The sequence below is a fragment of the Panthera uncia genome, assembly GCF_023721935.1.
Source record: "Panthera uncia isolate 11264 chromosome C1 unlocalized genomic scaffold, Puncia_PCG_1.0 HiC_scaffold_4, whole genome shotgun sequence".
NCBI classification, from domain to species: domain Eukaryota; kingdom Metazoa; phylum Chordata; class Mammalia; order Carnivora; family Felidae; genus Panthera; species Panthera uncia.
This window is the reverse complement of record NW_026057585.1, coordinates 46,646,761-46,670,643: the sequence shown is the minus strand read 5'-3', so window position 1 is coordinate 46,670,643 and position 23,883 is coordinate 46,646,761. Positions and strand designations below refer to the sequence as shown.

The 23,883-nt window shown below is 35.9% G+C and overlaps 1 protein-coding gene across 3 annotated transcripts in view; it reads right to left on the bottom strand.

The window, feature by feature from the left end:
- Positions 1 to 1,424: 1,424 nt before the first annotated feature.
- The window catches only part of NEGR1 (neuronal growth regulator 1), an 841,086-nt gene continuing 818,627 nt past the window's right edge, over positions 1,425 to 23,883 (bottom strand). For all 3 annotated transcript variants that reach the window (XM_049618497.1, XM_049618499.1, XM_049618494.1), the window contains exon 7: positions 1,425 to 4,647. In XM_049618497.1, the coding sequence (XP_049474454.1) occupies positions 4,523 to 4,647 (125 nt within the window). In that variant the 3' untranslated portion in view covers positions 1,425 to 4,522. The remainder of the gene's footprint in view (positions 4,648 to 23,883) is intronic.

Sequence of the window (23,883 nt, the reverse complement as noted above, 5' to 3'; positions counted from 1 at the left end):
TATTAATGTGTTTTTATTGGGGGGGGGTAGATATAGTTTTCCCAGAATAGCAATCACACCCACATTTCAAAAGAGCTTATTACTCCAAGCATGGATCTTTTTCATGGTTTGTTGTTTTGTTTATCTACCATACTGTTCCTTTTTATTTGATTCCTTTTTATTTGGATGGATGTGGAGAACAGGGCTTAAATCACTCATCTGGGATGTCTCTCATTTGGATAGTATAGCAGCCACAAACAAAGGGCTCTCAGCCAAATTGTGTTCTGTTTGGAAAACAAGGTGTTTTAAGGAAATTGTATGTGCATGCCTTGAGGTGGAATATATACTCCCTGTTTTATACCCGGCTGTTTATGAAATTATACTATATGCCTGACTCCTGTAGGTATTTGACTTTTGGGATTCTTGGCTTATAAAACTAATAAGATTTTATCAGCAGTCTCTGTTTCTAAGTTTGCTGCATTTCGGCAGGTGAAAGTTCTAAATAATAAATAATAAAATCTCTCTGGAAAGTTGCTTCTTTAGGCTAGATGTAGTTCAACTTGCGAAAGCTTTTGGGATTCAGCAACAGAAAGAAAGGCTATACGTGCAGCCCTTTGAAATTGTAGCATCTAATGTTTTCACCCTGTATTGCTTTGGAGTTCCTGAAAGATGTGACTATGGTACAGGGAATGCAGCAGAAAATAAAGAAGGGAATAGCAGAAGTATGTTAAATTATTATTTCTTCCTTTTTTCTCTTAAACGAATAGAGTTTTAAATGAGTCAAATACATATTTTAATTGATAAACTGACTTTATATTCACCTATTGGAAACAGTACAACATATTTTACATCAGATTATGAAATATGGATGTTTTACTAAAAGACAGGAAGGGGTTTTTCCAGTCTTTAAAGTAAATACATATTCAAAGGATCTTAAGGCATACCATTTATTCATATTCATATCTATTGAAATACTGTACATCCACATACTTCAATAAATAGTTAAAAACCTGACCTCTTTTTAAATCATTTCTGAATTTCAAAAAACAATTTTTATTGAAAAGATTAAATAGGTAACTTTTGGCTGTCACAAAGCTAAGTACAATGGATAAATTAACAATTACTCAGTAAATTTGATCAATATAGATGATTGGCTTTGATAAATTTCTCAGACTTCTCTGAGTTCACACATTGGGGTATATATATATATATATATATATATATATATATATAGAGCTGTGTTTTGTTTTTTTTTTTGTCCTGAATTACCTGGGTAATTTTCTCAGTTCTCCAGTCTACTTTCTAGATATAGCTTAAATGTTATGATGAAGCATTAATTTTTCAGTTAAGTTTTAAACATCCCCAAAAGTGGTTTTAAGTTTGACATTCTCTTTCGAATCTTTTAGTGTTTCCAAAAAAACACAATCCTATAATTTGGGCAGTACTTTTCATTATATAATTGCTGCATAATAGAAACTTAATGGTGTCACAGGACTTATGTTTCGAATGGGATCATTGTAAAACATAATTACAGCACTTGCAGTTAAACCAAAAATGCAAATGAATTAAGTCAACTACCCTAATATTCTTCTTCCCTCTCTCCCTTATTTTCTCCCTTCCTTCCTTCATTTCCTCCTTCCTTCCTCCTTTTATTTCTTCCCTCTCTCCTTACCTCCACTCTTTTCTTTGCAGTCTCTTTTCTCAACTGCTCTTTATTTTTCTTTCCTTAAAAAAAAAAAAAACTTTAGGGGCAACAAAAGGAGTCCCACAAATGTAACTTGTGGAAATATAACGCTGAAATGAATAGCTAGAAAAATTGTTATAGATCAAAAGATAAATCAATTTCATAAAACCGCTATTCTGAAATTGCAACAATCTTGTACAGTCAGGACTGATAAAATGGAGTAATCAGACATTTCATATGTCTATAAATGTAAAATCATCTACTTGAACATTATATGCAATACATTCACACAAAAAAGCAAATACTGTAGCCTTATTTGAACAATATTGAACTCATAAATACTCATGGTTTCACTCTGTTCAGGGGCCTAAAGACTAGGAATGCTGCTGTGATACAGAAAAACATAGTGAATACCTCCTCTATTTAAAATGTCACTCAAGAAATTCTCTTCTAACATAAAGGCAAATACATATAGCTACTGAGCTATGACTGTACTTCTGTCACATTCTATGGGAAAAACACCAGACTCCACAAATTCGGAATCATGACAACACTTTGAACTAATTATTTGGTTCATCCATAGTTTATACCTCGATTTACCTCACATTTACCCTACAAACCTTACAAAGAGGAGGTATTTTTAACTCTAGGAAAGCGGTCACTGTATAATATGCATTCTTGATCTGTTTCTTTCTCCCAAACAATGGTACTGATGGTCAACACTTTTGTGGTAGCACCACTATTTCTAGTAAGTAGATTTTTATGGAGTGTGCCACTTTAAAGCTGCAATACAAAAAAAAATTGTAGTTTACTCACCAATTTCACAAAGAATATTTTTATAAAGCAAATAAATAATAATCAAAATTAAAATGCCATGTGTGTTAAAAAAGTTTTTAATACATCAGTCAAAATAATGTAATGAATAATTACAGTGAGTAAATTTAATAGCATAATGCCATGTTATTGCCATTTTGTGGAAACACTGTATATTTATGCCTCCTCATGTAGGATTCATTTTTCTAATTAAAATAGATTTATGGCGTACTTTGGGGCTAAGCTTTACTCAAAAAAAATCATGATTTTCAAGCCATTTCTTCCGGGGCAAAATATTAGGTATGTTAAGTATGCACAACCTCCATGAAATATCTCGTATCTAACTATTAGTGAGTTTTTTTTTTTTAATTGTTAATATGACTTGCAAAAGGAGACTATTTGCAGAAATCCCCCTATGTAGTGAAATTGGTAAGTTCATCAAACTTGTAAAATGGCTTTCAAGGCTATGGTCTTTCATTAGTAAAGAGTAAAACCATGGAAATACTCTTGTAGTATAATACTTCTTAAAATAACACCATTTTCCTTAAAAAATGTAGTTTTCATTCTTTATGGTGGAAACAATGAACTATTCATGATAACTTAATAACTAATATATCTTAAGATATTCTAATCACGGGTGTCTTGTCTTCATTTGATCATGTCTTACACATATCATGTAAGAAGACAAAAAGCACGGTCATTTTGTCGTCGTTTGTGTTTTGACCTTATGTTTTTGAACTGACATTGCTACAGAGAAAGATTTTATTGCAGAACTAGTTATTTCAGGGATTGATCTGCTGCATGCCAGCATGGAATACTTGTTATTATATATTTTGGAACATTTTCTTTTATATAACGTGCATCCCAAACTCTCAGCTGAGTGATGTTTTCAGGTGGAAGACGTGCGAAATGCCCGGGTGCGGGAGCACGCATCTATCACACCAACTTACCTGCCACAGAACCAAATGACTTTGGCGTGTTCACCAACTCATGTCATGTTAGGAGATCGGACTTTGTGTTCTTTCTGACAACCATCTTGAAGATTTTGGCTTGGAGTAGTGAAAGAAAAAGATGCTGTATTGCTGAACAATCCCTTGGATGGACTTTGCTGTCATTTTAAAGGGAATTATTTCCCAGAGTAGATTCGACATTCAACTACAACCAAAGGATTCACACGGTAATAGATTGACCTGTACTACGTTAATGAAATTGTTTTTCATCGCAAAACTGAGTTTAGGTGGGGCAAAATTCTCACACCCCACTGGTAAGGAGGGAAGAGATTTTTACAGTCTGACATCTCCTTCATTCTTTAGAGATAGGATATAGTTTAACTTTATCATTATGGTTTATTTTTGCTTTCAAATTATAGGATGTGGCAAAACATTTTTATTAGGTGGAGACAAAGAGCAAATTATTATTTTATGAAGGCACACCCATGCTGAACTTACAGGGAAGAGAAGCAGAGCTGCACAGCCAGTTATATTACAAGGCTCATTCCTGAAACCTGAATATCATGCGAGCAGAAAAATCTAGATATGTGTTAGTTATATTTTGAAGAAATGATCTGAAGGCAATATTATTTGCTTTTTTATCAAAAAAGGAAAAAAATGCATCTTTGTCAATGTGGATTGACTCCTATTGAAACAGGGAAATGAATGCTTGTATTGCAGCCTTAAAGAATCACATAGTCACTGCAATATTCGTTTTTGTAAACTACAGCCTGCAGCCTAGCAGACCATGACTGAATGCTTTTGAAAAGTTGTAGATTACAAACATGAAATCACAATTAATATCCTCTAAAAGTAATTTCAGAGCTTTCACGTCTTAAAAAAAGGACAATGTGTACTGCTTCACAAGGTAATGTAGCTAATCAAAAAAAGAGTAGAATTAAAGTATTTACATAATGAGCAATTCTACAGAAGGCGATCATCCCCATGTAAGCACTGCTGATTATATCCCACGCTGCTTTTAACAAACTGTACCAGATTGGATCCAGCCATCAGCACTTTCAGAGAATCCTTAAAAGCCTTTTATGGGTCTTTAAATTTATTGTAGAATGGCATTCTTCAGGTAGAATATGCTGGTGAAAGAGGACAGTGTCAACACAAGGTACCAGCAGGAGAAAAGAACGTCAGCGCTCCCGGTAATTCCATACTGGGCTGTACTTGGAGCTGGAAAGAAATGGAAAAGATTAAATCAAAATCTAATTTGTGTCTTTTAGGATCTTAACAATAATCAAAAGGCAGCTGGGTGTACTGGGGAGAGCACTGGCATTGGAGTAGATAGACTTAAGTTCACATCTGGTTCTGCTATATGACAATGTGTAGCCTATGCAACTAACTTCTCTGAGCTTGAGTTTTCTCAAGGGCAAGAGACAAATAATATAATCCACCTGGCAGGGCTGCCGTGAGAATTGGAGATGAAGAACATACAGCACATTGCACTGGGCTGGACACAGGCTAAGTACTTAATAAACAGTGGCTAGCATTATTATTCCAGTTTTTGTACTGTAAATATTTGTATTGGTGGATAATATGTAGTTCATGCGTATATATATATTTTTTTTATTTTTTTTTAACATTTGTTTATTATTGAGAGACAGAGAGAGACAGAGCAGGGGAGGAGCCAAGAGACGGGGAGACACAGAATCCAAAGCAGGCTCCAGGCTCTGAGCTGTCAGCACAGAGTCTGACGCAAGGCTCAAACTCACAAACTGTGAGATCATGACCTGAGCCGAAGTTGGACGCTCAACTGACTGAACCATCCAGGTGCCCCATGCATATATTTTTAACATTTATTTTTATTGAGATCTATAATTGGCATTGTGTAAGTTTAAGGTGCACAACAGTGTTGATTTGATACATTTATGAATTGCAATATGATCACCACCACAACATCAGCTAACAACTCTATCATATCACATAATTATCATTTCTCTTTTGTAATGGAAACAATTAAAATCTAGTCTCTTAGCAACTTTGAAGATTATAATACAATAATGTTGTTTATAATCACTATGCTGTGCATTAGTTCTCCAGGAGTCCATTTATCTACTAGTTCTAAGTCTGTACCTTTAGACAACATATCCCCGATTCCCCTACCCCAGCCTCTGGTCACCATTCTGCTCTGTTTTTACAAGTTTAGCTTTTTAGATTTCACATATAAATGATACTATATATATATATATATATATATATCTTTTTTATTGGTCAAATACTTGTACTAAAAGCTGGGAAAAATTTTTTTTGGGGGGATAGGTGAAAAAAAATATTCAAACAATCATAATATATTCCAAGGAATATTAGATTTGCATGTATACACTGGAGCAACACAGAAAATTTTGTATCTAAATCTTCCCAGGCAAGGGAGGGATGATTTAACAGAGTTTTACCAAAGGGGACAGTCATTTGGGTAGAGGAAACAACTTATTCAAAGGTATGAGTAAAGGGGAGAGCAGGACATATATTCTAGTAGATTAGTCTTGCTGGACCATGAAGTTTGAGGCTTGGAGTAGAGGGAATTGAAACTGGAACTCTAGGCAGATAGAGCATAAACTTAACTGTAAGAAAAATAAAAGTTTTTTTTTTAAGTTTATTTATTTTATTTTGAGGGAGGGAGAGAGAGAGAGAGAGAGAGAGAGAGAGAGAGAGAGAAAGAGAGATAGAATGCACAAGTGGGGAAGGGGAAGAGAGAAGGAGAGAGAAAGAGAGAGGAGAGACAGATCCCAAGCAGCCTCTGCGCCATCAGCACAGAGCCTGATGCGGGCCTCGAACTCACAAACTGCAAGGTCATGACCTGAGCCTAGATCAAGAGTCAGATACTTAACCAACTATGCCACCCAGGCGCCCGATTTAGTTTTTTTATAGTGAAGGAGATTTTAAAGAATTTGGAGCTGTTGAATCGTGTGATTACTTTTATACATTGGAAAGATCACAGTTTCATACTCAGGAAGCTTATGTAGTACTTGGCTAACAGTCATGTTGAATTCTCACTGAGAGATTTCACCTAGAGAGTCACTGAAGCTTAGAATATGGTGGGAGTCTACTGAATGAATTTCACTGCATTTCACAAGAGAACTGTAGCCTCTTTGAATGTGAATTATACTGTGTTCCAGAAATGGAATGTTGTAGGCATGCTCAGCTTTGCTTGAGACCGATCCTCATTTGTCATAATAAAAATAATAGTAATAATAAAAAACCCCACCAACATACTTTTAACTACCCTCTCTTAATGAAACCTGGATTTCAAGCAATGTTTCCTAGTAGAAAGTGAACCATGTAATAAAAAAAATATACTATTTCATCCCCAAAACCATAACTCAAATTCAGAAGCAGTTTTAGTCACAATGAGTTTGAATTAACAGCAGGTTGTTTTTAATAGAACTTTCACCAGTGACTATATTTCCATATTACAAGAAGAATAAATTGTTTTGTTTGTATCTCTAAGAAATTAAAAGGGGATGAGAGCTGCATTGACCTTTGCAGGGGGAAGTTTTCATGACAGTACAATTGTTGATTCCAGGTGAATAAAGTTCAAGGTCTAAGATTACTCCTCTTTAGTAAACATGGAGCAAAATCCACTATTTAATGCTTCTATTTGCATCATAAGTGAGTTTTAAAAAAATGAGAAGATGATGAAGAAAATAAGTCTATTGTTGACCACACAGCTTTTGAAGTTTTGATATATAAGAAGTCTAATTTAAAACCATGAAACTCCTTAAATTATTTTCTCTTGTTCAAGACCTGGAAAGGTGTTTTGTTTTTTAAAACATAAATAAATATTTAATTGGTCTGTTACCTTCTCAATGACAGCTATTTAAGAGTTATTTTGCTGTTGTTTTTAAAGAATCTCAAGTGCAATAAAACCAGTATTATAGTAAAGGACTAATAATAAGCAAAGCATATAAAATGATTTCATAAATAAGAAATAGATCTTAAAAGCCAAGCATACAAAACAAAGATAAAATTTTTATTGTCATGACAAATTAAATAGTACATCAAAGGGGTAAAGTAGAAAGAATCCTGAAAACTCCTTATCCATCCTTTAAAGTGCATTTTGGGAGCAATCTTTCCTGAATCCCTTCTCCTTTACCAGCAGCTGAACAGATTACCTTACTGTGCCATCATGCCACCATAATATCCCTTTTTATACAGCTATCATACTACATTGTCAATATTCACATACATATCTATTTTTCTAACCAGACTGTGAACTCTCCTAGGTCATGTTTTATTTATCTTTTTGTTTCCATGTACAGAGAGTGGCAAAGTAGATGCTGAAGAGATGTCTTTTGAATGAATGATTCAATTTAATAAATGAATGGGCCGGAATTAAAAGGAGTAGTTGTCTCCTACAAAATGGAATCTCTTCTGAAGCAAGCCACTTGCTTATAGGCCAGAGAATCTACAATATATCATCTTTCATTCATTCAGCCCAAATTTATTGGTTTAGGTACCGGGCACTGGGAATACAATAGCTAATAAGATAGGATGGTCCTTTTGCTGCTTAATTCCATATACCCTATCTTTTCCCCCAGTGTGCCTTTATCTTCCACTCAGCCTCCTACTGCCTTAGACATGACAAAAGTATGTCAATAATATATTTAAAATTAAATATTATAACAGAGTATGTATTTTTCCATTGTACTCTTTAGTTGTCCTATTAGTCCTTCTATTAGTCCTAAAATAAAGGAGGAGCCTTTTGCTGCATCATTAGCCTGCAATTATTACAGGAAATGGACTGTAGACTAGCTATTGATAATCAGTAAGCCAAAAAACAAAGAGTAAAGTTAGTCAAGGGAATTTTTGATTACATACCTAATGCTAAGTCATGTACATAATTCGTACCCCTTAAGTATATATTGAGCATCTTTCATGTGCTAGGGATTGAACACAGGCAAAGGCAAACTCAATCTCCTCTCTTAGGAAAAGTTTTATTACAGTTGGAGGTATAAATAAAAAGGCACATATAGAACATTAGGATATACATACTTATAAGGATAATAAACAAACATGGGAAGGCTCCACAAGGAGTCATGGCAGGTAAGTAGTCTGAGCAGATATGAATACAGTGGTTTGTTTTTTTACAAAATGCAATGATATGCACATGTTAGTGTATCTCACTTTTAAAAATGGTGGCATATAGTCCTTTTACTTGGGGTATCCTATTATTGTATAACCTTAGTCCCATTAACTATTTATTATGTATTTGTGTGTGTGTGTGTGTGTGTGTATGTGTGACTTGTTGAGTGATTCAGAGTACCAGGCTAATGGTACTAAAGTTAGGAGTCTCAGTATTATTGGGGCCAATTAGATTTGTTTGGCATGTTAAATATCAATCATCTACTTGAGAAATTATAGAAAATGTTAAGAAATTAAAGAAAACAACTTCACTATTAGAAATCAGCTTGAAGAGTCAGTTCAAATATCATATGCTTTAAAAAGAGGAAAGTTTGGGGCGCCTGGGTGGCTCAGTCTGTTAAATGCCCCACTTTGGCTCAGGTCATGATCTCATGGCTCGTGAGTTCAAGCCTGGTGTCAGGCTCTGTGCTGACAGCTCAGAGCCTGGAACCTGCTTTGGATTCTGTGTCTCCTTCTTTCTCTCTGCCCCACCCTGCCACTCATGCGGTCTCTCTCTCTCTCTCTCTCTCTCAAAAATAAATAAAATTAAAAAAATAATAACAAAAACAGAAAGAGGAAAGTTTTTATAAAGTGCCACATGCCAAATCAATTTGACATCATATTTGATATCGTATTTACATATCTATCACAACATGTTTACATATCTATCTTTCCCCATTAGACTAAGAATGTCTTCAAGCCAAGATTTATTATATGTAATTTTTTTCATTGGTACAGAACAGAGTCTGATATTTAGTAGGTGTTCAATAAATATTTGTTGAATGATGATAAGGTTTGTATCCATTTCCCATACTTTTACCATAAGCACATAAAGGAACACAAGATCTTGACTTCTTTTTTCAGAAGAATATTGTCTTTCATCATTTGTGTTTAACTGCCTTTCTTCTCTCCCTACTTTTAGACTTATTACTTTCTAAGACCTGTACAGAGTCAGAATACCTCTCTTCAGCATTTGAGCAGAAGATAGATCATGAGGCTGATTATAAGGGGGAGGAGCATCCATCCAACTTTCTAGCACTATCCTTTTGCAGCAAACAGGAAGTGTAGATGAACCCATGTCCCCCAAATGTAGTCCTGAATTTTTTAGTTAGGAGACATCTAGTGGTGTCTCTGACATGGTCAGATCTGTTGTATATTCTCTGCCATGTTTTTAGTTTCCTGTGAATATCAAACTGCTACTCATCCTAAATAAAATTAGGAGGGCTAGGGCATATGATCAGAGGTGTAGTTGGGCTACGCTGAGAATTTTGATTTCATTCTGAGTGATATGGGAATCCACATGAGAGTTTTGAGCAGAGGAGGCTAGCTGACATTTTTAAATAATCGCTTGGCTATTGTGTGGAAAATAGATGATACTAGTGGAGGCAAGAGTAGAGGTCTATGTTAATCCCAGACCATCAGGGGTCTCCATTGCCTCCTGAGGAAAGCCAAAACTCTGTAGCTCAGCATTCAGGGACCTCTGTTACCTGGTTCTAGTCAACTTATCCAGACTCGTATATACTCCTAGCTCCAGTCACACGAACCATTTCTGAACACACAGAGTATTTTCATTTCTTGTCACTTGCATATGCCATATCATTAAGCTTAAATGGTCTTCCTTCCTGTCCCCTTCTCCCCCTACCTTAAAAGTCCTACTCATCCTTAGATACCTAAAATACCATTTACTCCATGAGGCCCCCTGAATCTCCCTATGAATTTTTAGTAACCCATTTATACCTGATTTCAGAAATAGTTCCTTTTTAACTGATAGTACATAAATATATTATATATAGTATATATATGTATAGTATACTATATATATGTATACTATATATGGTATATAGTATACAGTATGAATATTTTACTTCATTTTTAATCTACACTTGTTTAAATTAATGTTTCTCTGATCTTACAAAGCTGTCCTCCACTTTATCCTACGAAAACATTTATTCTCTTCATTATTTTGGTTTCTTTTGAAGGACTTTTATTTAATGCTATTTACTGCTAGGTAATTGTTCAGTTTCCTCTGGTTTGCCAGCTCCTTGAAGACAGGGAGTACGAGCTCTTCCCACCTCTCCCCCCAATATGATGCATGGCCTTTACAGAGTGGTTTCCTGGCTGATCTAACACCCAGTTGGGTTTTGCTCGGGCTCTCAGGTAGGGAGCAGAAGTGCCTGGGCTAGGTGTACAGTCCAAGCCTCTGGGATTTCTCCCAGTTGTCAACAGGAAGATCCAATCTGGGTTTTAACACACATCTTACATCTTGTCTAATTATGATTATCATTCCCAATTACTTACAGCTGCTGCATATTATTTTGAGTCTTGGCAGTTTTCCCTTGTATTGCTCCAGTTTTTATTTTTAGGCAAAAGCAAATGTAACTGTGAAATATTTAGTTTTGGTATAATACCAATTACTTGCCTAGGCAATTTCCTTAAATTACTCAAGCTTTAACTAAACTAACTTTGAATTGTATTTTTAAGATTCTTGCTGAAATCTTAGGTACAGTTACTTCAGCTACATTAACTCTGCTTCCATAAAAAAGCTGGCCTCAACTTACATTTTACTGAGGGAGCCTATACCTGGGAAGTGAATGATTTACACCTAAATTAGATTTCATAGAAAAGAGAGTGATTAATGTGGATTCAAAATAGATTGCACATTAGTTTACTGAGAAATTATGCATCATTGATTCTCTCCAAAAAGGCAGGGTACCTCTGTTTCATTGCATACTGTGGGAGGCATTAGCTCAAAAGACATTTTAATCCTCTCATTAGCAATATCCACCCCTGAATACTATCAGCAGGTGGAGAGGGTATCCAGATTCAGATCATACCCCAATTTCTTCAATCGCTTAACTCTGCCTGAACACTGGGTGGAGATGGGGGAGGAAAAGAGAACTAGAATGGAATATGTTTTACCATAGAATGTACAACTTTGGACTGTAGTGTCTGGAAGAAGCAGGCAAGTCTCAGTACAGGTGACATCATCTCATTATTCCTTTCTGCACTATTTCTTGTGCAGTCAAGTGGTCCAGGCCTTAAGATTGAATGTGTTGTGTTAAAGACACAGCAAAGAGAAGCCCTGTCTTCTCGTGCACTATCTCACACACATGGCACACTGATTTCCACAGGTAGGCTTTCTTTGTGTGGCTATTCCATGCTCCTGTACTGTAGATCCTCCAAAATCTTCCCTGAGGCTCTAGAGTTAAGGGATACCTGGAGTAGCATAGTGATGATGTATGTAGTAGAGCTAACAATGTATAGATTTTTGGATTCTTTTTTACTCAACACACCTTTATTTTGCCATAGACTGTTTCCAAGAGTAAAGAGAGGTAAACATAACATACCCCACTTTTCACGCAGCTTTCGGGATGGTAGAGTAAGGTTTAATTTATGAGCCTCTATTACAGTGAGCTTCACTTTTATTTAGGGAGAGAAAGTAGGAGTTGGTAAACGGCTTTGAATTGCTGCCTATCAGACTTCTTTTTTATCTTCCTTAGAAAGAATTGGTCTAACAAGTTCACATTGGTGCATTTTTTTTTTTTCAAAATCAAAACCTAAGGGTACAGAAAATCTATATTTACATATTTATTCTCACATTTTAGACTTTTATTTTTCATTTGATCAAAAACTGAATGCCTATCTTCAGGAAGTTCAAACATCTTTTACAGATAGAGCCTTCACAAACATAAAAATGTAAAATAATTATTTTCACAGAGAGTATCTTTATTTTAGCGGCCCCTGGGTGGTTCAGTCAGTCGAGCATCTGACTCTTGATTTCAGCTCAGGCCATGATCTCATGGTTTGTGAGTTTGAGTCCCACATCAGGCTCTGCAATGACAGTGCAGAGCCTGCTTGGGATTCTCTCCCTCTCTCTCTGCCCCTCCCTCTCTCTCTCAAAATAAATTAAAGAAAATTTAAAAAAAGTATCTTTATTTTATGTTATGAACAATGAGGAGACTGGCTAGAGAAATCACATGATTCCTTTCTCTTTCTGACTCATGGTATTTCCCTGCCAGCTTGTTCTCAGCAACTACTAAGCTATTTCTCTGGCAGACCACCATCCCTGAATCCTTTCCTGCTTGCTGAATAGCCATTTTGCCAAAGTTCACAGTATACAATCCTATTTACTCAGCATCAACTGCATTAGGAATTTTAAACATATGTTTGTCTCTGTTATTACCCATATTCAGAAATCTGCCTATTTGTAGATAAATACTTTTATCTGCAAATAGCCAGATGAAACTATCCAAGACTATTACCTCTAATTTGAGCTAAGGAGAATAAGTAAGCAATCACCCAAATAAAAACAAATTCCACAGTCTTTTTTCTGTCCTTCAGAGTCATTGAAAAAAAGTTTCAAAGCCTGAATTATTCATCAATATCTCCTAAATGTGTGGATGTTTTAGTTTACTCTATTTTTAGCAGATCAGAAGTGATTTACATGAATCTATAGTAACTCTGTTTTGAAGTATGTTGTCAATAGAGGTAATTTTGTATAGCCCTAAATGCTTCTTTGAGCTTGGGCAAAGTCCAGTCATTCATTCCAGGTTGGTTTGAAAACAGGTTTCTATAGAAGTATCATCACAGATTTTGGAGTATGTGTGCATATGTGTGTGGGAGTGTATACACGTGTTTCAAAAGCTGGCTTTGTTGTGTGAAATATATACACAAACATACAATACAAATTGCCTTCACTACATAGATTTTAGTTTAGGCCTTTAAGGCATCATTTAGTTGAAGAAAAGGGTTTTACAGAAATAAAAATAGAAACCCAGCTGTGTTCTTAAGGTCACTAATAGTCACTGCCATCAGCTGTATCATCAATGTGCTAATGCGGGAAAAAATGGGAGGAATTGCAAACTGGTAAACATTTTTGCAAGTTGAATGAGCTTTTAAGATTTTATACGTGTGGTTGTGTGGGTGTAACTTTGTTTAAGTTTTTATATAAGTGTTAAAACTTGGAACTATAATGATCAAATTGTCTTATTTATTAAGTTTTATTTTATCTTTTATGTTAGGAACGTTATCCTAAAGCAGCTTCTCTTCTGTTACTCTACAATTGTTCTTTCAGCATTAAAGATCAAGAATTTCATAAAGTTTGATTATCTTTTTCATTTTTTGGAATATTACATTTACCTTCCAATTTTTTTTCTTAGCTTTTCAAGTGCAATAAAGGCCAGAGATTATCTGGCCCTGTAGTTCTGATTTACTTAAATTGTTCCACTTGTTATGCTCCAGATTGATTTTCAATTATTCTCAATGATTCTCTAATCATTGCCTTTATATTTCGGCTATTTAAAAAACCTTATTAAATCCAAATGGCTTTGTATAGAATTCAAGACCCTCTGTAAACTTTCCCAAAGCTACCTTTCTGGTCCTACCCTGGCTGCTGTCTGACATGGACTGCACTAGTCACACTAGGCGGGAAGGGCCCTTCGTGCAGGATATGCCCAGGCCTGTGTTGCATTTGTGTATTTGCTCATGCTCTGCCTTCATCTGGGATGGGTTTTGCATTTCTTTGTGTTAAAACGGTACCCAGCTTTCAGTGCCCATCTCACACGCATTCTGCTCATAGGTTAGAACTGCCAGAACTCTAAGGGGCATGGAGAGTGGTATAGGTTAGAACCTGCCAGAACTCTAAGGGGCATGGAGAGTGGTGTGCACGAGGAGATGAGGCTGGTGGAAATGAATGATGTGGTTAAGTTAGAGGTAAAAATAGGACTAGAACTGCGGTATGCTGATTCTCTGTGCTTCCATTTCCATGTAGCCTCCCTGAATTGCTCCCTAACTCTACTTGGAATTAATCTGCCAATTCCTCTTTTCTTCAATAGCCAATTTGCTTTACCTCTACTTTATCAGTCTCCTGTTCATCATCTTCAACAGAGCCTCAATCTCTTGAAAACAAGGATCATATTTAAATTACTTTTGTATTACAGCATTTGATTAAATGATTGGCACTGTCAAAATATTTATTGCAGGTAACTATAGATGAATTGTTTTAATTTCTGCAGTTTAATGAGGTTTTGCAGCAAAGCTCAAGAGAAAGAAAGAAGGACTATAGGGAAGGAATTATCAGCAGTCAAGAATTCAGGATTTGGAAACATCGACTACCACTGTGGAGGAAGATTTGTTCTATTTTATTGAAGCGAAGAAGCTCCTATCCTCAGATGTCCCTGAAGACACTATTCCATAAACATATGGAGTTATACACTCCAAGAGAACTGTTGAAGAACTGCTCTTGTCTATGACTTCTAGTTAAATGTGCTAGTTATAGACGGAGACAGTATTGGTAACAATCAAGCACACCGTGTATTAGCTTCGCACCTCTATGCCTCGGTTTTGTCTTCCTGGTAGGGCTGCAATAAGTAAATGAGCTAAGTAAAATGCTTAGCACAGTGCTCATTTAAGTGTTCATTGAACAGCAGCTTTTAAGATGTATTAGTATATGTATAAGAAGGGCCAATGTAAGTCCTTTACTTTGGCCCAAGAAGAAATATCCAGTTGGCGGAATAAGGCTATGTGTACCTCAAAATCCTATCCACTTGAAACAATCACAACCATGCCAACAATATGTTCCTTGAAAGGACAGCTCTAAGAACGTGGATCAGAAAATTTATTCATTAAGCAAGTAATGCTTGAGTACCTATAAATACATAGTGAGCCCTGATTATGCATGATAAACTATTTTGTGTGCTGGGATACAGTCTTATTATCTAATTGCTCTAAGTAGATCACAGTGTTCTGAATAAACCACACCCTAACCCCCTGGCTTAACAGACAATATTTCTTCTACTTGGAATCATCTTCTTCCACTTCCTCCCAAGTTTTCAGCCTCCATATGACATACTTCTCCACTGCAGTCCAAACTCCTCTGTCATGGCCTTACTTACTGACTTGCCTCCTTGTCTAAACTATGAATTCCTAAAGAACAGGGACCTTGAATTTTTCATCTTTCTATACTTCTCTTTTCCTCTTCCCCAGTGGCTAGCACAATGACTGCATATAATAAGGGCTTAATAAATAACTGCTCTTTTTATCTCCACATGAGATAAATTTGCAAAATACATTTGTTTCCCACACCTTTTGTATCTTGCCTTCCATCCTCTCATTGCCTTTTTACTTTAGCTGCTGCTATGACAACCAGCTGCATGCAGGGCAAACAATTGTGAGATATATTCCACATGGTTCCTCGCAGGGGTCCCAGTGGGATGGAGCTTAGTGACCCATAGCAGGGACCAGCTCAATAACACATTCTTGGACTGGCTTTCCCTCTTTCTCTGTTTAACTTGTTCCAATCTCCTACCAGCATGCTTAAAATTCCTTTCCAAAATAATCACCTATTAGTGAGCAGCTCATTTTGGGAGGACCCACACAAAGATGGCACTCTTGTATGAAGAAGAGAAGAACAACAGGTTATAAATACTGTGCCTAGGGCAATTTAATATCCTCCCACAGTGTATAGTGCTTTGCACTTAGTAGGTGTACAATAAATTAGTTTTAGATAAATAAATTGATTGAAAGTAAATAATCATCCTATCTGTTTGCCTACACTCTTCTTGGCTCTTGATAACTCAGTTGCATCACTTTTATGAGGTCTGCATTAATTATATTGTCAGCAGGCACATACCCTTCATAATGTAAAAGGGGTCTTAAAATCTTAATTAAATCTGATTTTTTTTCCTCATAGATTTTATCCCAGGAATATTACCCACTGTTTTACATTATTATCATTCTGGTTTCTGCTATACCAGCAACATTGCCTAATGAAAGTCCTGTCTCCTATTGTATTTTTTAAATATTTAAAAGCACTCATGGTTCTTATATTTTTATTATGATTTCAACTGTAAAATACTCCTCTCCCTACAACCTTGAAACGGTCTTTTCTCAAAGCTCCAGCCTGTCTTTTCTGCCTACATTTTCTGCCTAAGGTGATCCAACTTGTAGGGTGGGAAAATGGGAAATACAATTATTATGAAAGGAACTTGGATGTGTCCATGCAAAAGTCAGATGTTGGGGAATTTTAGTCCAAAAATGGTCCCACGAAGGATGAAAAGAAAAAAGATCAAAACATTTGCATAGTGATCCTGGCACAGAACACATTTTGCAATCAGGATTCATACTGATTTTTAAGGATGTTTAGTAACTTTCTTCTCCCCAAATACAGAGACTACATTGTTCTTAATTTTTCTGGACACCAGTGAAGGTATTTTAAAAGGAGAGGTGGGGATGTTTTAAACTATTACATCAAAATACCTAACATGTGCCTCCTTTTAGGGATGTTGTACATTTAGCCACTTATATTATTACTCGAAAATTTTTTTAGGTTTATTTATTTCTTTTGCGGGGGGGATGATAGGGCAGAGAGAGAGGGAGAGAGAGAATCCCAAGCGGGCTCTGAGCTGTCAGTGCAGAGCCTGATGCAGGGCTTGAACTCACAAACCACGAGACCATGACCTGAGCCCAAATCAAGAGACAGATGCTTAACCAGCTTAGCAACTCAGGTGCACTTGTTCAAAAGAGTTTTTGACTGTAATTGAAATAATGCTTCCTGGGACTGCATTAATAAGTTTTTCAGTCTATCAACTGATAAATTTGTATCCACAGTTCTTTTGATCACAAGTCATGAGGAGAAGCCTTGTTATTTCATTAGCCAAAATTTTAGTTTTTTAGAGTTGCCTCTACTTTAGCATTATTGTCAATTATCCTTAACCAAAACATATACATTTAACCCTCAAACTGGAAAATTAATCTTAGTGAGTGAAAAAAGAATAATTCAGGAGTAACTGGTTTTTATAACAGTAATCACATTCTTCACATAAAAAATTCTTACTGAGCACCTACTATGTGTTAGGCATTGTGCTTAGTGCTGAATATACAAAGATGAACAAGATTTAATCCAGGGCTTTCAGGAACTCAATGTCAAGTAAATCAAAACTATCTACTTTAGAATAAAAGGGTTGATTTTCACCAAATCATATATTATTAGAATTCCAGGATTAAAAGAAACTTTGAGAGACTCTATTCTCTTTTGTCAAAGTATAATCAAATCAGAAATCTAGTTAGAGAAAGGCATTTCAGGTTTATGCCATTGAATTTTTTTAAATGTTTATTTATTTTTGAGAGAGAGACAGAACAGGAGCGGGGGAGGGGCAGAGAGAGAGAGAGGGAAACACAAAACCCAAACGGGCTCCAGGCTCTGAGATGTCAGCACAGAGCCCAAAGCGGGGTTCAAACTCATGAACCAGGAGATCATGACCTGAGCTGAAGTCAGATGCTTAACCTACTAAGGCACCTAGGCACTCCAAGGCCTATGCCATTTTAAATCTAGAAGGGACCGAAGTCTAGAGAGGGAAGAGTTACACAGAGAATTAATTCAATTCTCTAGACTTTCAGTTTGGTGTTCTTTCTGGCACACAGCACTTCTCACATTAACCAATTTAGTACCTTGTTTCAGGTTTTTATAACTCTCACTGCTCATATAATCTTAAAATATTTCTTTTGTTTTTAATTTTTTTTAATGTTTATTTTTGAGAGAGAGAACAGGTGTGGAGGGGCAGAGAGAGAGAGAGAGAGAGAGGGAGACAGAGAATCTGAAACAGGCTGGCCTTGTCAATGCAAAGCCCAATATGGGGCTGGAGCCCATGAACCGGGAGATCATGACCTGAACTGAAGTCAGATGCTCAACTGACTGAGCCACCCAGGTGCTCCTTAAAATATTTCTAAATATAATATGATCAAACTAATTTCATAGTCTAGTAAATTACCCACACCACTTTGATTAATCATTTCAACCAATAAAATACAAAATGAGTTTTTCTGTATACGTGCTAGAAGTGATATAATTATTTTTTTAAATAACAAATGTTTGAAGTGATTCCCAAATTTTATAGTCAATGTATGCTGTATTTGCATCTCATAATATATTTACTAGGATGTTTTTAATGCATTAAGCATATAAAGCCCATAATATTTGTTGATCAAATATTAGTGATATTTGAACAATCATCATATTAGAATCTATCATGAATGGTTGATTTTAATTCGTATCAAAAAGAATGAGATTGTTGCCTAGTACCTAGAATCAAAACAATAGGTACCTATAAAATTCTGCATGTATGTTTAAACTGTCTTGATTCATCAGTTTCTCAAAGGTACACATGAATTCTGTAAGTTAGAAAAATTAGCATCTTTGCATAAAATGCGGTTTATTTTTTTTTTTCACATGAAGGACTGACTTCAGTTTATTATTCATGCTTGCAGTCAGGACTTGAAAACTTGAAAAGTGAAAAAGGGATTAAGGAATCCATAGATTCTTAGAGCAGAGCATAGTTTAAAAACAAATGTGTCAATTTGGTTTTATTGCAGTAACTTCCTCTACCTTCCTATTACACCAATACATAAGAGCAATTGCTAGTGAAATCAGACAGCCACATTTAAATACCTGTGGTTTAATATGCATTTTCCACTTCACACTAAACTGAATTATAATCACAATTAATAAGAAAATGTAGTATCATTCTAATAGTCAAAAGTGAATATCTAAAATTCTCTGTAAGTTTATGTGCAAGATTTGAGAAAAGCAGCCATGAAGTCATTTCCTTTCCTGTGTATTCTTAGAAACATATCTTATAAAAAACTTTGGGCTATATAATTGCACTTGGGTGTACTTCTTTTAATCTTAAAATTAGAAAAGACAGATGATTATTTTCTCCCCTCACTGAAAACAGAAAAGATATTAAACGTTAATATCCCATTGTTACACTTTTTTTTTCCTGAAGATAAAGGGATATAAAAAGGAAGCAATAAGTGCTGTGCATGTTCTTGCTAATCTTACCCGAATCTCCTCCTATATTAAACTATTTCTTGTCTATCCTATTTAAACTGTTCTCCTGATATTCTTCACATATGAACAAGATGATCCTTTGCTGAGTTTAGGCATCATGGCAGCTACCAGCTTATAAAGAGTGAAAGAGCAGCTTTATCCACATGTCTGAATTAGGAACAAGAAACTCACCAATAATACAAATAGAGTTTTTCATTAAGCAGCATTCCTGTTTATTACAGAGCAACAATAATTTTTTTGGAATTCAATTTAACAATGAAAACAAATCCCAATTCCCCCATCTTTTTGATGCAGCTGGTTGCACTATGCATAATGTCTGATATACAATGGCAGTGTCTATTGTTACAGAACTGGCTTATTTGTGTATTGAAAGCTTCATTCAAATTTGTATGGTTCAGAATGTTCAATGAAATGCACAAATTGACTAGTTCAATATTCCTCAATTTGTCATAATGGTTTTTGTGCGCATTTTTTTTCTTTAAGACAGCCATAATGCCATTTTTGTTTCATAAAAAACAAGGCAAAGATTCCTGTGAAATCTCACAGTTCAATGCTAGAGATAGGGTTCTTGGTCAAGTTCAAAGTCACTTATAGAATTATGAAAACCATCTTAGACTAAATCTGGGTTGAGCAGCTACAGAAAATCCATGGGAAGTCTTACTTTATTGTTTGCTGACAATGAAGTGAAATACAAGGTGGACATATTATGAAAAGGATGTTGTAAGTGAAAGGGAGTGCCTGAGAAGAAGAAAAGTGAGTGTTGGAAAAGACATTGAAACTTAAATAATGTTTAGGCAGAAAGAGGGGTCTAGGGAAACCCCATGATTAAAAATATCAGCAAAAACACAAACATACTAATTTTGGAGTCTTGCAAATACATCTCTTCATATTGTGCATTTTGGGTCCTTTTCTATTCCTAGGTATGTTTACTAAATTACATGAATCTAGTAATTCCAATACCCTTTGAGTATGCATCCTAAAATACATGCTCAGTTAATTCATTTTCAACTCACTCATTCATTCATTCAATCATGCATTCAACTTTACACCATTGAATTGCCCTTTTTTTAAAAGTTTATTTATTTATTGAGAGAGATTGTGTGTGCACAGCAGGGGAGGGGCAGAGAAACAGAGAGAGAATCTCAAGCAGAATCTCTGTGCTGACGGTGCAGAGCCTGACAGAGCTCAATCTCATCAACTGTGAGATCATGACCTGAGCAGAAATCAAGAGTTGGACGCTTAACTGAGTTGCCCAGGCATCCCCCTTTTGGGTTTAAATTATGGAAAAGAAACCTTGAGTCAGAAAATATGGTTTGATCTCCAGGTCACTGAATCATGAGAAGAATAGATACAAAAAGCTGTTTTTAAATAAGGAAAAACTACAAAAACCTGGAAGGAAAATCAAATGTCACTATTTCTTAGGTGCCAGTCAGAGGCATTTAATTGCCTGTTGTTCATTTGAAGATATTACCTTTTCATCATTTCACTGGTAGGTAAAGAATAGAGGTTCTTTTCCAGCTGGAAAAACTAGACTCTTCTACTTGACATAGATGACTTATTATTTTACTTCCTGAGAAGATGTATTTTCAGTGTTAAATATAGAGTAGAGTAACAATAGCATTATAATTATCAAACATGTGGGCATTATGACTCCTCCCCCATTTTTTTTTCTGATGCTAATTGTGATTAGAAATTTTTTAGTATAAAGAATTAAAGGTCTTCAACAGAATACTGAAGTACTGTGGGTTTCAGGTTTTCTATCTCGAGGACAGGGTTATTAATACCTGTGGGTTATTGTGAGCATGAGAGGAGATAATGTTGGTGACCATGCTTTGTGATGCATAGATCAGTTTATAAAAGCAATGTGGGTCCAGGGCATAATTCTCAGGTGCTGATAATTGAGTCTTTAAAGAAAAAAATTCCAGGGTGCCTGGCTTGCTCAGTTGGTTGAGCGTCTGACTTGATTTTAGCTCAGGTCACAATTTCACAGTTGTGACATAGAGCCTCTCGTTTGGCTCTGCATTAAGTGTGGAACCTGCTTGGGATTCTCTCTCTCTCTCTCTCTCTCTCTCTCTCTGTACTTTCCCCCCTCTCGTGCTCTCTCTCTCTCCCTCCCTCTAAAATAATAATAAGAAAAGTCTCTCTTAAATTTGTTGTCATTTGTTAAAGAATGGAATATCTTCAGGTGATCCATCAACTCAATCATGATTATAAGGTGAAGTGTAATGACAACAAATAACTTGCTTTGGTGAAAAAAAAAATTCTGTTCACTCAGAGGCTCAGCTTTACCTATTAGTAATTGGCAGGGTGAGGTATCTGACTTGTAAAAGTATCTCTTTTATCATTTATTCATTCAGTGTTTGTAGATTCATTTGTGAAATATTTTTGTAGCACCTACTCTGCACAGAACTGCCTGTGTGTCACAGGTGTTCCTCCATCTCCCAAGACTCTCATCCCCTGGTTGGTTAATCAAACACTAATCTAGGCACTGCTGTGAAAGAATTTTGCAGATGTAATTAAAGTGACCTTAAAATATGGAGATGATCCAGTGGGCTGACCTAGTCTCATGAGCCCCTCTAAAAGTAGGCGGTTTCTGCACTGGTAGCAGAAGAGGATGTCAGAGATTCGGACCCAGAGGGGGAACAGCTGGCTTGAGGGCAGAAGGGCCCCTGTGTTGAGGAACGCAAATGACCTTTAGAAACAGTAAGTAGCCTCTGTCTGACATCCAGCAAGGACATGAAGACCTCAGTCTCACAACCACAAGGAACTAAATCCTGACAATAGTCTGAATGAAACTAAAAGTGGATTCCTCCTTAGAGCTTCTAGACACCTTGATTTCAGCCTCGTGAGATCACACGTAAAGAATCCAATTGAGCCACATGGCCGTTCAGACCTATAGAACTGTGAGCTAATGAATGTTGCTTTAAACCACAACATTTGAGACAATTGTTTCATAGCAATAGAAAATAATTTCCTTTCATACTGGCACACATCACATAAAGTGTGGAAGACAATGCCAGGGTTACAGAGACAAAATTAGAAATGGAAGACCAAAAGATATGTCAAGGTGAAATGGCTAGGCATCAAATGAGCAGCACATGTAAGTGTTCTTAGCTGCAAGAAGGCATTTCATAGTATTTTGACTTCTTCCTGGAAGGTTTGTCAGGGCAGAATTCCTCTTATAATTTCAAATAAATCTTTTCCTGAACCTACATGTCTATCTTTAATTCAGGTTTTTGTTTAGATGACATTCTACAATCCTATGCTATGTCTGTTCTCCGTGTTTTATACAAACGTTTCCTCACCTTTGCAAACAATAAAAAACAAAGCCTCCAATCAGAGACTCCAGGGGGTCAGTACCATTGTTCCTGTCAGTTGAAAGGAAATAATCATGAGCTACTTATAAATCCAGGATTACTCCAATTCACGCTGCGCCCTGAATGAGATAATATGTACATACATGTAATCTCTATCCAGAGTACAGAAAAAAAGCTTGACCGGAACCCTGTGTGCACTTCCCCCCTCCCACTTTTTAAATGTAAAATGCTAAATCTGAACACTGATCAATGAATAACTAATCCTAGTAAGCACATAGCCATGCTTATTTTCTAACTCCTTTGTGGTCAAATAATGAATACAGATGATACAGAAAATAGGCACCATGGCAAATTTAGACAAATAGAATTTAGAGACAGTGACAGAAAGCTTAGTCAAGCATAATGCTCACAAAACATAAAGCAAAAATCAGGATGAAAAACATCAAACATTCCCCAGAGGCTCCTGATTGCATAAGAGGGTCTGACTTTAGAGTCCTTTGGTTTAGTGTAATCTCCTCTTTTTCTAGCATTCATACTCCTACAGCTGAAAGATATTTGGACTCTAACACTCATTATTTACAGTAACTGTGGAAGCTGCCAGAATACCTAAGTAAATAAACGAATGGATAAATAAATGTGAATACATGTGTAGAAGATAAAGAGGAAAGCCCCGGGCTCCTCTTAATTTCCTCAGGTTTGCAATCTGACTGTGTTTCCAGTAGGGAAAAAGGCATATGCTCACTCCTCTAAAAAACACTTTTTTATGTACAAAAGGTAAAGCCAACATAGTTTTTTACTTGTGCTATTTCTCCATTTAAGCTGCTATTTGCTACTTATCATGTATGCATAGAGGAATGGATGGAATGAACAAAGCATGGATTTTTGTTGTTCCTGCCATGTAAAGTTACAGGAAATAAATTGCAGGGAGGATAGAATAGGTGTAGAAATAACCTAAATCTTTTTATGTAGATGAAGTGAAAAAGCAGTCTCCTTTAGAATTGCTTCTTTAGATTATAATAGCAATTTATGTTAAAAGTCACTATGACAAATCAGCCCATAATTTATTTTAAGAAGTCAAACTAGCAAGATCAAGTGTTCTGTAGGTGGTATTTCATCTTATCATAT